Raw genomic sequence first — 13876 nt, 5'->3', positions numbered from 1 at the left:
CCCTAAATATTGTTACACTCAGAGCCATGTCATCACTCCGAGTGGCTATTAGTTAAGGGGTTTCTTTTTTCAAGCAAAAAAGGAGTAATGAAGGTGTGTGTTGAGCATGCCTGCAGACAGACACAGCAGTCAGCTGGCTCAATGCTTTCATGTGCGCGACAGCCGCTAGCATGGGAGGGTAGAGGGAGCCCTCTCCTGTCAGATGAGAGACAGATCTCTCTTTTGCTCGACAACGGGAGCCTGTCAACACATGCAGAGATGAGCGGCTCCTGCTCCGCTGGCAGGCTTAATAAGGCTTCCTGCTGTACCAGTTAAAACCTGCACAGTGGAGACACTAACCTTTTTGTGCCAACGGGTGTTTTACTACAGGGAGCTGTGGGTTTAAAAGGGGTTGATGTGCCCCCCCACCCCTGCTGGGATTGAGAGGAGGGGCGGGGGTCTAACGAGAGATGAAGAGAGCCCATGGTTTTGAGGTCTCACAAAATATGCAGCAGAGATGCACTCGCTATATATGCTATAATTTGTGGAAATTCAAACTGCTGAGCCGGCTGAACATAACGGGTAAGAGGAGAACTTGCTCAGAAAAGGCAGGAAGAAAGAATATGAGGAAGGAAGCGAACGGGAGGTATGGGAAAGTAAAGCCAAGAGGGAGCAAGGATGACAAAGAGAGAAAAAGAGAAAACTGAAGAAGCTGGACTCAAGCATGCCTAAAAATGGGCAGATGAGAGCTGGGTGGGAAATGGCCTCGAATGGCTCATTCCTCACATTCCTGCTGACTCACACGGAAAGAGATGCGAGTGAAATCTGACGATCAGGAACTGCAGTCCGCTCCAACCCAGCAGTGTGATAATACAACGAGCAGCAGCGTCAGAATTGGTGGAAATCCAAACACACTTTTTTTTTTTACACACACACACACACACACACACACACACACACACACACACACACACCTCGAGGGAGCAGTCTGTTGCCACACTGTCAAGCTCACTGCTGAAGGATTTTCATGATGTGATTATACAGCCAGTACACTGCCAACATTATTCATCTTTGAGATACAGAAAGGCCTTGGGCTCAGGCCTCTACTAAAAAAAAATAACTTCTGCTTAGTTAACGTCAAAGCAAAGTAAAGAGGACAAAATAAAATAAAAAAATAGATGAAAAATACAGATGATGCAGGTCAGCACATTGACCTTTACCCCTTTGCCTTGACCTGCTCTAACACATGACATTTCAAACGGACCAATCAGTGCACAGACGGCTGCACATGGACTGTGTTTGGATTGGTTGAAATATGTGCACACTAGAATTCAACTGGCACAAATCCACCAGCTGTAACTGACTTTTCCTTAACATATTGTAAAGAGGAAAATAAGTTGACAGGAGGGCAACGAGTGGGCGTTTTCTCAAGCAAATAAAACACACCTTAAACTTGGGCGCCTGCCAAAGAAAACAGAATGACCGTTAGAGAACCAGACACGCAAACACACAGTTGTGTAAAAACAGAGTCCTCCACATGACAGTGGACTCTACTGTGTCAGTGGGAGTAGAAAAAAAAGGGGGGGGGGGGGGGGACAGTGACAGCACCTTACAACATTGACAGTTCCCAAAGGCATTTTTCAAACCTGACCACAGCCCAACTGTCACTGTGGCTCAAAACAAAAACCGCACTGTGACCCAGAGGAGAGCAGCCGTTAGAGCCGGGAAGCTTTTCATGTTCCTACTGCTAACGTACGAGTCAGAAACAACACTTTTCAAAATAGGTCACACCTATTTCGTGAAATCAATGCCGTCATTTAGACGTCACCGAGCTATCAGCACCTTTTACGACGTTGGGCGGGGAGGACCTGTCTGCTCTGCCAACTGAGGACTCATCATCGACTGTGAGGAAGCTGCTGCCACACCTGTCTGCCTCCAACTCTGATATATAAAAGTTAGGAGCAGGATGAAGGTGGTGTGAATTGGGGAGGAGAGGAAATACAATCCTGTAGAAACTTCTACCAGGCGATGCTTACGAATGAGTCTTCCCAAATCCTTTTACTCATCGACAATTATTACGTTTTTTTAGCAGGAATCGTGGAGTGATGAGGACACAAACACATTTTTTATGTTTCATACATTCGCTTGCTAAGGCTTGTAATGCACTGCTGGTCGCCTTGAGTCACTTCCTGCCGAGCAGCAGCTCTGTATGGAGTCAAAACCTCAAGCCTATATCCAAGACTTTCGACAGAAGCAGCTCAATCCATCACAGCCAATTAGAGAGTTCATGGTTTAGCAGTAATCCCAACCAGCTGGTGGGACACTCCTAAGGACAGCAACACCCTCGGAACTCATCTGCTACACATGAAACAGATTGAAATATTATCATTTAAGTTGAATTTATTGGGACACACATGGAAACAGAGAGAGAAGTGGTCAAATATGGCAAAAAGTCAAGGTTATTCAGGTGGTTTGAATTGACTTAACTACCATTTAGTGGGTCTGCCATCTATAGCCGAGCCAAACACACATGCTGGAACAACTACCTGCGGGTGCAGCACTGAACCAGGATTATGATAACCCTGTGGAAGTGAAGAGAGACAGACCACTCTGCTAAATTACTGTGCAAATAAAAATAAAATGTAGTAAATTCAGATTTGTCTTAATTACACAACCCTCTCTTTTACTTGGAATGTTTATCCCTGCAAATAAAAGGGTATCTATTAATACATCACTTATGATATCCAAGCTCTGTTTCAGTTTAGATATGTCTCTGTAGAACAGGCTCATTGAGCTGTATCCTGCAACACGTGTTGTGGTACCAAAAAGTATGTGTCTGTACAGATAATCTAAAACTGTCAAATACTGAAGGTTGGCAGGGAAAGTCCGGGCTCATGTTTACTTGTACTTACTTTGTATTTGAATACACTTGTTTATATAAAAAAAAAAAAGGCACAATTTCCAATTCCAACTGACCATGCATGTTTCCACACACACACACACACACACACACACACCTTTTGACTATTGATGGTTGTTCCTGCGCCTCATGCTGTTTCTCTGGTTGCCACATTGTGAACTATGACGTGGAGCGCTAATTTCCTGACACAAACAAAGGAGCTCGTATACTTTTAGAACAAGTGTGAGTACACGTGCACGAGTGTAAGTGAGAGGTCGGGGCGTTACTGTGTTTGTGCATGAAATGAGGGCAACAGTAATAATTTCCAGAGCAGGCTGCAGGTTAGAGTGCAGCCAGGCAGCAGATCGGCACTTCTGTCAAGCACACAAGTGGGTTTGCCCTTATATGGACACATGGGACACTCCTCGTAGCGGAGCTGAAGTGGATTACCAGCTGCTACTGAGAACACCAGACTCCTTAACAAATTGAAAAGGAAACAAATAAAAACAAGTGAGCAAGACGGAAAGGATGAGAAAGTTCAAAAGTATTTTTTATCAGCCCGGACTCGCTTTATTGGCTTGCTTTTGGGAAAGGAATCAGGTTGAAGCCTGTAAATCATTTCTCACTGCATCAAGAAACAAAGCATGCGTGCAGCCGGCCGGCTCACCGCACCCACACATAAATGGGAATTTAATCAGGATGCATAAGTGCGCTGCAAGGCATGGGACTCCTGGTTACTGAAGAGTGAGTTTCAGTTACCTATCGCCTGAAACATTAACAAACAAACAAACCAGAATCAAGGTTAAAACCCATTGCGCTACAGAGCAGATTGAGCCTTCAATGTGCCACGAAAAGGGGGAGTAGCTGTAAAATATGCATGCCAGGATGAAAGAAAGACTGCAGCACATAAGGTTTGAGAGTGTGGCTACACGTGTGGAGGCATAACCTTTATTAAAAACTGGATGGTAGGACAGAAGGCCAGAGCAGACCCGGGGAAACACTGTCCCCTTCACAGTTGAGGAAGCAGGCATAAAGAACGGCAGCATAACGGCAGCATGGAGGAATGTACATCCATCGGGGGGGGGGGGGGGGGGCAGTAATGATGCCCTGAAGACAGATCTGACCTCACATGTTGCATGTTACGGACTCATGCTCATAGTAGAGTCTTACATTAGTGCTGTGACTACACACACGGCTGGCTTAATAAGTACACACTTGATTGTGCACACAGGGTCAGCGCTTTGATGGAAAATGCAATTCAAGACCATTGAACTTCAAAAAGTTAGTGCATTCACATGATCTTGTGAAGGTTGGGTTGGGAACTTGTTCTTCCAACTATGGCGTGATCATGAGCTTTAAGTGGTAAAGTGGAAACAACACGGACACTACAAAGACAATGTGTTATTGCTACACAACATGTTGATAGCAGTTTAAGGTGTTGTTCCGACTTGAGAGGGCACCACATAAATCGCCAACACATAAATAAAAGCACAAATGCCCTATTTTGGAAAACTACTTCCGTATTGTGTACTTGCTTGGCCCATGCTACAACCTTTCACAAAGTTTCATGAAAACTAGGGCCAGTTTTTCCCTAATCCTGCTGAAAGACAGACAAGCCTTAAACCCCCGCCGCCAACATAAACACCTTGGGGTAGTTAACTCCTCTTATCTTGTAAGGGTCCACAGTAGAACATATTTCTCTTGGGCTTGATAAGCCCCGTCTGAGAGAGGTTTTGGCCCATTCTAGCTGTCTGGCTCCACAGTCCACACACACTTCGTCCCCTCTGAGTGTGTCTCACTACAGAGTCGCAGGTCAGGTCAGAGAGAGGGATCTGGGTCGAGATAACTGTGGCCTACAGTTGGGAGCCTCATCCAAACGGTTTAATGGGAGAAAATCTGTCTCATTATTTGACTTAAAACCTGCGCGTAGTACACATGCAAACAAAGTGTGAACATTATTTGAGCATCCATTTACTTTAAAAACAGTCATTTTTCTCTGTGATCTCAAATTGTTTAACAATGTCGTTTTTTCTGCAATTGTTGCTTAGTTCTCTTTCAAATCGACCTACCTTCAAACCCATCAAAGCTACTTTTTCCCCAAAAGCAGGATCTATTTTGTATACAGCTTCTTTGTTTACCATTGTGTCTCATCTTACTAAATCATAGGAAACCCGCAGAGGAAGGGAGCTGTCCACAGTTTGTTAGTACCTCCTCGGTGGTCACAAGGAGATGATGTGATACAGAAGGACATATTTCAGCAGGAAGGAGTCTTCATAAATAAAGAGAAGAGTGCCATGGATCCTGCACTTCGGCTGAACCTGTCCTGTGAGCAGATCCGGGTCACAGCAGGAGACAGAGCTTGATTAATCTTCTCCAAATATGGGACATCACCGGTCGTACTACAGCCCTATGTGCCCTTCTCTTTTGATTTAATGATGGAAAAGCCAGGAGGTTGAAGGGATGTCCCACAGGAGAAAACAGAGAGAGGGAGGGGGGGGGGGGGTTAAAGCACTTTGGGAGGCTGTGGACAAAACAGTTTGTTCTGATACATCAAGTCAAGCTGACTCTCTGCAGAACCTTCAACAACGGGAGTGAGAGACGCTCACCGACAGACAGTCAAAACCAAACAAGGTTTAACAGATCAGCTGTTATTATCTCAAGAATGCCACAAAATTAACAACAGCGGCCTGGAAAGCAAAACATCAACATCCGCTGGACGGTTCCTCGTAGATCTCAGGAAATGGCTCTTTCCTGGGGGGGGGGGGAAACCACAATGTTTCTATAGTTTCTGTCTCTTGATCTCTTTCCCTTTTATCCGTTTTATTTTCCATGTAAAAGTTCTATCCTTTCTTAAACCTGTAACATGTAACTCTTTTCTATTGGTTTAATCCAGTATATGACTTGGAAAAAAACATGAAACAGTTCTGATCCTGCAGAGGGCCGTTTGCCGCTTGTATGCTACTTTTTTATTAAAAAAACAGAGCCACACCTTTGTTCCAATGTAAAGCCAATGACCGCCTGAACTCCACTGAAGCTGTGCTTTGACACCTTTTGCTTTTTGGGCAAAGCAAATAAGGTCTGAAAGTAAAAGGCATTTTAAGCCTGTCTGTAATTAAATGAGTCACAAAGTGCTGTTCCCCTCAAAAAGGGACAGCCTCCTCATTTCATCTAAAGTGGACATTGTCCAAGTTTACGGATAACATTTCATTGTTTCGCACAAATGAAACATATAAAACTTTAACTTGATCCCAGATACTTAGATTTACTGAGTGTACAGGGTCTTATGTTCTGAGTCTAAACCACCTGGAAAACTGTTGAAACAGCAGCTGAGAGAGTTGGGCACTAAAATGCAACCTCTGAGCGCCTGAAGCACTTAAAGTCTAGCCGGGTTTTCAATAGCCAGAGACGCCTGGTGGCTGTAAAGGAGACCACCTCCAATCCCCTACCCAGACCTTTTCCATTTAGCCTAATGATGATCCAGACAGATGGAGCTCAGTGATAGAAACCATCTATGTTGGATCACTTAACACAGACATAAATACCAGAGCAGTTCTGACAGCAGTGTCTCATTGCTGATGCTTATAATGGATCGTCCCTCTGTTGACACCCCAAAAACACACTGTGGTGACTTTTCTACAGCAGTAGCGGCTGGTGTTGCCTCCATCCGTCCAATTTACCCTTTTGGGGAAATGGCCAGTATCTGGTGTAGCTAGACTTTATTTCCCATGTTCCAGACATTGTTTAAAAGTCCAATCAGCAACTTGAGAGGCAAGAATGTCATTGTAGTTGAGTGACGACGTTTACGACCGGATTGTTTCACAAGTAGCCAGTTTACAAGCTCGTTTTAAGTTTATAAAAAGCTGAATAGTCGTCAGATTGCATTTCGGTCAACGAGTTCTGCCTCTCTTGCTCTCCACACCGACTGCTGACTCGCTTCGAACAAAGCCTGCTATAACGTGATCTGACTACTTGGATTACAAACAGAAACCAAAATGCTTTCACCACATCAACATCTTGTCCAGATTATGCGTAGGTATTTATAGAGCTTACCAAGTGTCTAAAAATGTACCTCCCTCAATGATTCTGATGTTTCTTCCCTAAAAAAAAGATAATTCATGATTGTCTTCAGGATATTATATTTGTACTCCATCACCTACATCTTTTACACTTCAAGCATCAATCACAATGGCGCGCCGAAACAAAACGAATCAACCTGTGTGAGGTGTTTTGTTATTAAGTGTTAAACTGCCACATCATTTGTTCATGACTCTTTAAGATGACAAAGCAGTCTGATGTCCAATTTAACAACGAAATGCCCTTAAACATATACTTCAGAAGTATGATTCATTTCCAAAGGACAAAACAATAGGCATCGTATCCACTTGTATAAGGAACTATGAGGTACGAGTTACTCATTGTTGTTCCAGAGAAACACATTGCTTAAAAGGCCACTCGCCAAAAATAGACTTTTATACGCACATCATAACAAAGTCCACTGCTTTCATTTTCTCATCCGTTCAGAGCCAAACATAGATGGCTATTTATAGAAGTATCAAGCAACAAAACTTTCCTGTTTAATCAAACAAACAAGCGACTTCTTATCTCTGTGCTGCCTGGCCGTGTTTAGGAATATTCACTGTCAGAGGTTGAAGTCTGCAGGCTGGAACTAAAGTGCTCGTTTTCATGTGATAAACTCATTTCTGTCACTGCAACAGTTTAGATAACGAGAGAGGAAAAACTTCCCCTGAATGGTGGGAAGTACAGCATGTACAGCCCATTTCTTCTGCACTGTCACCTTTGAAACTTGATCATACGGGAAGCGCTTTGTGGAGATGTGAAAGAGGTAAATACCTGTGAGGATGATGACAGGCTGAGCAGGAATAAATCAGGTGTGCACTGTGAATGCTGTGCTTGTAGTTAAAAGCCTCAGTCACTTTTTTAGGGGAGAGAAACACTTTTTTAAAAAACCCTTTCAACATCCTCCGAGGTCAAAGGCATCACAAACTGCCGGCATAAACGCAGCAGGTGTTGTCAATGGTCAGGAGAATAAAACTTTTCACACACTTTTCTTTCTGTGAGTGTGAGTAGAAAAGAGTGGGGAGCTGTATTCATCTGGTGCATGCAGCAGCTTGTATCCGATACACTGCAGCCTCTTGAAGACAGAAGTATGGATTTCATGATTGTTGACAAGTTAAGTCTTGCAGTATCAAAGTTACAACGCAGCTCAAAATCATATATAAATATCCTGTTGCGTCTGCCAAGCTGACAGAAAGCCAACCATATTAAAGTTTACCATCACTGACAAAAAATAAATGTCCCAGACGACAGGCGGCACAATTTGTCCGATTTATTTCTTCCTGATGATGTGTCTGACATTTTGGACCGTGTCTCCAGGGGGTGGGGGGGGGGGGGGGGGACCTGGGATTTTACCGAGACCCCCACAAAACAAACCCATTCTTCCTGTGCGACTGTAACCGTTGAGCCCCTGTCAACACACAAAGGGTCCAGAGAGCCATAAAGCGGAGGCCCAGGGGTCCCGTATATCACCAGGACTGGACCACAGAGTGAACCTTTTTTGAAACACGTGTGAATGCTTCTCGCTCACCAGGGAGAAAGGACAGTCACATGGCTGGCAGGACGAGTTACAAATCATTAAGCGAGACATCCAGCATGTGAAATCAGCCCAGCAGGCGCCACTGACAGACATGTCTCCAGGCAGGCATGTCAATTTAAAAACATTAGAAGACAGACGTGTGCGTTAGCAGACCACAATGATGTATCATGCAGATTTTGACATTGGAGAACTGGTACGAGACTTTAAAAATACTTCTTACATATCTGGAGACAGACTCCACAGGGTAGCCCTACTTTAATGTTCAATTTGGGATCCATATATGAGTCTATATCTTATCATTGTTACTGTTGATTTATAATTTCCTTTTTCTCCCACTACCAACTATAAGGACACATAAGAGCGGGTTATCTGTTCCCTTCCTGCAACTACATTGTTTCCTTTATTTCGGTTCATTTGCACTATCTGGTTCCTTTTTTTGGGAATTGTTTGTGGTATTTTGGTTTTTTTATTACTTATTTTTCTTGGTACAGGTACACATTTGTGTGTTATGGGTGTAGTGGATGGCTGGAGGGAGGGGCCGGGCTGATCGAGTATCATTTAGATTACCTTTCTATATATTATCTACTTATGCTGGAAATAAATCACTAAAGGCGATGTTTAAAAAAGGTCAAATTTGGATTGAGGGGTTTCGGAGATAATTAGAAGGGGGATCATGGTGACAGACGCCTCAGACGAACCTTATTGTTAGTGGAGCACAGGTGCCACGACAACACACACCTGTAGACACGGCTCGTCCTGCAGGTTTGTCACGAGCACACAGGAAACAACAGCCACAGATAATCATCACTCTGCAAGGGTGGCAATCAGCTGATCAGATCTTCCTCTCAGTGACAGTGGACAAAAGCGGTTTGGTTGGAAAGAGCTTCTTTTTTTTTTCTTCTCCCTGGCCTCAACAGGCTTTGTGTTTTCTAAGCACCATTCAGACAGATGACCCGCAGCAAACATCCTATCCACAAGAAACTAGGACCCCAACTGATTCGTGGATATTTAAATAATTGTGTTGGCCGAAAGAAAAGGGAAAATGCTTTTGCTGGTTGCCATGGAAGGGGATTAAGTGAGCAATATAAAAAAGGCACCCATGGCTTTGAATAGAAGTGTAGGAAGGGATTACTGGCGTTAGAGAGGCCGCCATATGACCTTCTGACTGTTTAGTTCATTAAGTGCCACACAGCCTGGAGTTTGTGTTTGTTATCCAACTTTTGTTTCACAGAAGCTCCTCCACCCGCTTTAGTGCCACTTTAATTAAGCCACGTCCATCATCTTTAACTAGAATCCTGAAAAATTATTCCTAATTGACAAACCCCCCCAACAATGACTGAATATAAAAACACCACATAATGGGGTGTTGGATTGAACAAACACAAAAGGCTCCATTCATGTCTCTGAAATTAAGTTTCATCTCATTCCCATATGAACTTCTCGTCTGAGTTTAATCACAGTTTGTTTCCACCGAGTTCACTGTGGAAAACCCTGACACTCGAGTCCCTGCAAACATCATCAGATGTGGGATCGCTGTGACCTTATAGCTGGTGGTCCCATGTGAGAGGGGGGGGGGGGGGGGACTCTCAGCTCCATGAATCCAGAGATGTAGCTTAGTGAGGAACCACATTAGGGTGAATCCCACGAATTCCTCCGTCTGCGTGATACTCGTTTTAGTCTGAGACAATGCTGGTGTTTCACAGCAAGCTCTCTCAGGACACAGGGAACAGGGGAACATTTGAACAATATGGGAAATTGGGATAAAAAGCCAGTAGAAGGGACTTGCATTGTAAGATCAAATATTAGGTTTTTTTGTTTCAACAGCACACAAGCATTGTAAATGTAAAGTCCTGCTAAGTAGTCTTATCATAGGTTTGTTTTCTGTTCTTGAACTAGTGCCTACTTGTGTTCTGTGTATAAAGACGACTTGCCCTTTGTCTTATTTGACGAGTCCTTTCTACGTCCTTTCAGGCTTCCTTTCTCTCCTGAACCGTAATTACAGTTTTGTTCTCCTATTGTATGTTTTTTCTAACTTCATTATTGGACAAATACCCTTTTCTTAATCAAGATACATCAAACACAGTATTAGAAAAACTTTTGAATTGTCCTCATTCCTTCACTATTCAAAATATGAATCGATTTACACACACACACACACACACACACACACACACACACACACACACACACACACACACACACACACACACACACACACACACACACACACACACACACACACACACACACACACACACACACACACACACACACACACACACACACACACACACACACACACACACACACACACACACACACACACACACACACACACACACACACACACACACACACACACACACACACACACACACACACACACACACACACACACACACACACACACACACACACACAAAATATTATTACCTCAATATACTCCCATGCTCACACTATTACTATAATAACTCTTGTGATAAAAGTTTTGCGTTTAAGTGATTTATGAGGGGAAAAGGTCTTGGCCAAACAAAAAACAGACTTTGGGGTAATAATGGAGTTGCATGAAGGTCAAGAAAACATTTAATACGCCGCCTTGTTCCAAAGTTAACAGCTTTTTCTTGTCTGGCTTACTGATCTATGAGAACAGAAGATATACATGTATATCTTAGAGATAACCTCTTCTTAAAGGGCACAGTTTTGGGAAAGCAACTGGTGAGGAAAGGACGTTTAAATCAGATACAGTAGCTTAATCTGAAATGTCAACACCATTTTTTAAAGGACTCAGACTTCTACGTCATTGCATATTCGCAGTAGCCATTACTCCTGAACGGAAAACCATAAAAAGGATGGTACTGCACAGGTTTCTTATGTACCAGCTGTGTTTCTCGGACTGAGTAGTGTGACGGTGTCTAAACAGTGACACGCTGAGTCATGCATCCTAGTAAATGTGTGTGTGTTACAGGTGTCATGACAGACAGACAGATGTCTCACCTTCCTCTGCCTCAGGAAATAATCCAGGCATGACTAACGCGAAACAGGAAGTCCTCTTTTGTCAGGTTTACTTTAAAATAACTGATTTGCTGCTCTCACTTATGATGTAATGTCTACCTCATTAATTGGCTAGGCTTAATGGATCAGTGTGAATCACCTACAAGTGAAATGAACATTCTTGTTTTTTTAAATGTCTGATAACATGTTTCACGTCAACGGTTACTTTAATCAGTTCTCACTATGACTGATTTTTATCTTTTTTATGGATCAATCTGTCAGTTATTTATTTTAATCATTTAATCATTGATTAGTGCATGAAGTGTCTGAATCTGTTCTTCAAAGTGCTTGTTTTTTCCCCAATCACAAGTTCAGAACACAAGACATTGATAAATGACCATAACAGTTCAAATTGTTGGCGATTAGAGACTACTAGATGTATCAATTTAGGGGTTTGAAATCTAGTTTACGCTGACAAAACAATCAAACAACTCTCTGTTTAATAACTACCTCACGTTTTACATTGACGACTAATTAGAAAAGCAAATTGTATATTGTCATTATCCTTTAAATTTGCCTATAACTTTCTAAATGTTTTGATTGTGTATTAATTGAAAAGTAAAAATAATTGTGAGAAAAATACCGATTTAAATTCCTAAAAACCCAAGGTGACCTCTTCTCTGAAAATAAACAATAACACGTTATATTAAATACATATAATATATTATATTATATTATATATTAGTACAAAAGGTACTAAACCTGTAAACCACCTGTTAGGATTACTATACTGTATATACCATATAAAGGCAGGGGCAAAACACGTTGTTGTTTGGACAATAGCTAAACATTTTTGCACTAAAGAATGTAACAGTAACAAACCAACACCAGCATGATGATAAATACATTTAAGATCTCATCCCCATATCATAAACACATCCATGCCTGCTGAATGCTATATTCAATTTGTATCTGTGTTTCTCCAGGCAGGTAGCAGTACCACCACAGCAGTGCACCTTCATGAGCAGCATGTGAGTTTAGGTAAAGCACATTTATTGAAGTAACTCACCAAGGCTCGGAGAGAGGACTCGTCCAGCGCAGAGTAGCTCTCCACGGACATGTTGGTCTGTGAGGTTGGGCTCAGGTGAGAGAAGGTCTGGATGATAAAAACGGGTTCACCGGTCAGTGTGTGCTCCTCCACCTGTACGACTTATTGCGGTTTTCTTTTTTTTTTCTTCTAAATATTCACCGCAGATGAATTCAGAAACTTCCCTCAGTGAATATAACCCTATTTTCCGCTAACAGAGAGCATATTCCGGTCCTCTTTGGTCGTCTCTTGGGTGGTAGTGAAAGCAGCTCTCAACACTTTCGAACCAGGGGTCGTTGGCAGCTTTTTGAACTGAGGATTCCCACTGAAAGGTGTAACCCCGCCCCTCTGTAACCCCGCCCCTCTCTTTCGCCCGGCCGGCTTCTCCCGGCGAGTATTCAAAGCGCGCCGCTCCGTGGGAGGACGTAAAGCAGCGTCCTTATGAGATTCAAAGGTAGCTGACTCCAAACCACTTTTTGTACATTTCTATCAAGAATTCAAACAATATATTAGCACTATTAAAAACATTAGGAATAAGAAGGCAATCAAAACTAATTTGATATTTAAAAAAGATTTAATCTGAAGTATCAAAATGTATTTTTCTTTCCCTTTTTCTTTATTTACTGTATGTAATGTCTTGTTGCTTTGTATGTCTGCCACTGGACTTTGTCTGTTGTGTGTCAAATGTATGATGTATTATGTATGACAATTGAATTGATGAATACAAAAAAGATTCAAAGGTGTTATTGTCATATGCACAACAAAGCTACAGTGTCGAAATGGCAATGCAATTCTTCTGACCTGAGCTCCTCCAACAATGCATCATATATAATACAATACAAAAATGCAAAATAAAAAGTAGTGCAAAAAGACTATGTCAATAGAATATGGGATATGTGATATGTAAAAGAACAGCATATGATATTAAATAATGTAAATTAAGACAAAAGTAAATACGGTGTAATGCATTGACTATTTATATAAATTAGTAGGCTACATATGAAAGGGGATTAGTGCCCCCCAGTTTGTGTGCACATACGAGAATGAACAATTACATAAAGCAAATATGATCCTGAACATTTTTCATATGACCAGAGGTGGGACTGGTATTCAGATGCTTTACTTTAGTAAAAGTACCAATTCATTATTGTCAAAATACTTCATTACATGTCCAGCAAAATCTTACTTCAATAAAAGTACACAAAAAATGTGTATGTTTATTTATGTGGTATTTATAGATAATATTGTTCAATCAAGTAGCATTTTACTGTTGGAGACAAACATGGTTCTGAATGACTTTTGTAAA

At 42.1% G+C, this 13876-nt stretch overlaps 1 protein-coding gene across 5 annotated transcripts in view; it reads right to left on the bottom strand.

Annotated features, from left to right (window-relative positions):
- The window catches only part of smtnb (smoothelin b), a 49445-nt gene extending 36574 nt beyond the window's left edge, over nucleotides 1-12871 (bottom strand). For all 5 annotated transcript variants that reach the window (XM_079686689.1, XM_079686691.1, XM_079686690.1 and 2 more), the window contains exon 1: nucleotides 12553-12871. In XM_079686689.1, coding sequence (XP_079542815.1) covers nucleotides 12553-12603 — 51 coding nt within the window. In that variant the 5' untranslated portion in view covers nucleotides 12604-12871. The remainder of the gene's footprint in view (nucleotides 1-12552) is intronic.
- Nucleotides 12872-13876: the final 1005 nt, after the last annotated feature.

The sequence above is a fragment of the Notothenia rossii genome, assembly GCF_949606895.1.
Source record: "Notothenia rossii genome assembly, chromosome: 6".
NCBI lineage: Eukaryota > Metazoa > Chordata > Actinopteri > Perciformes > Nototheniidae > Notothenia > Notothenia rossii.
This window is presented reverse-complemented; position numbering and strand designations above follow the sequence as displayed.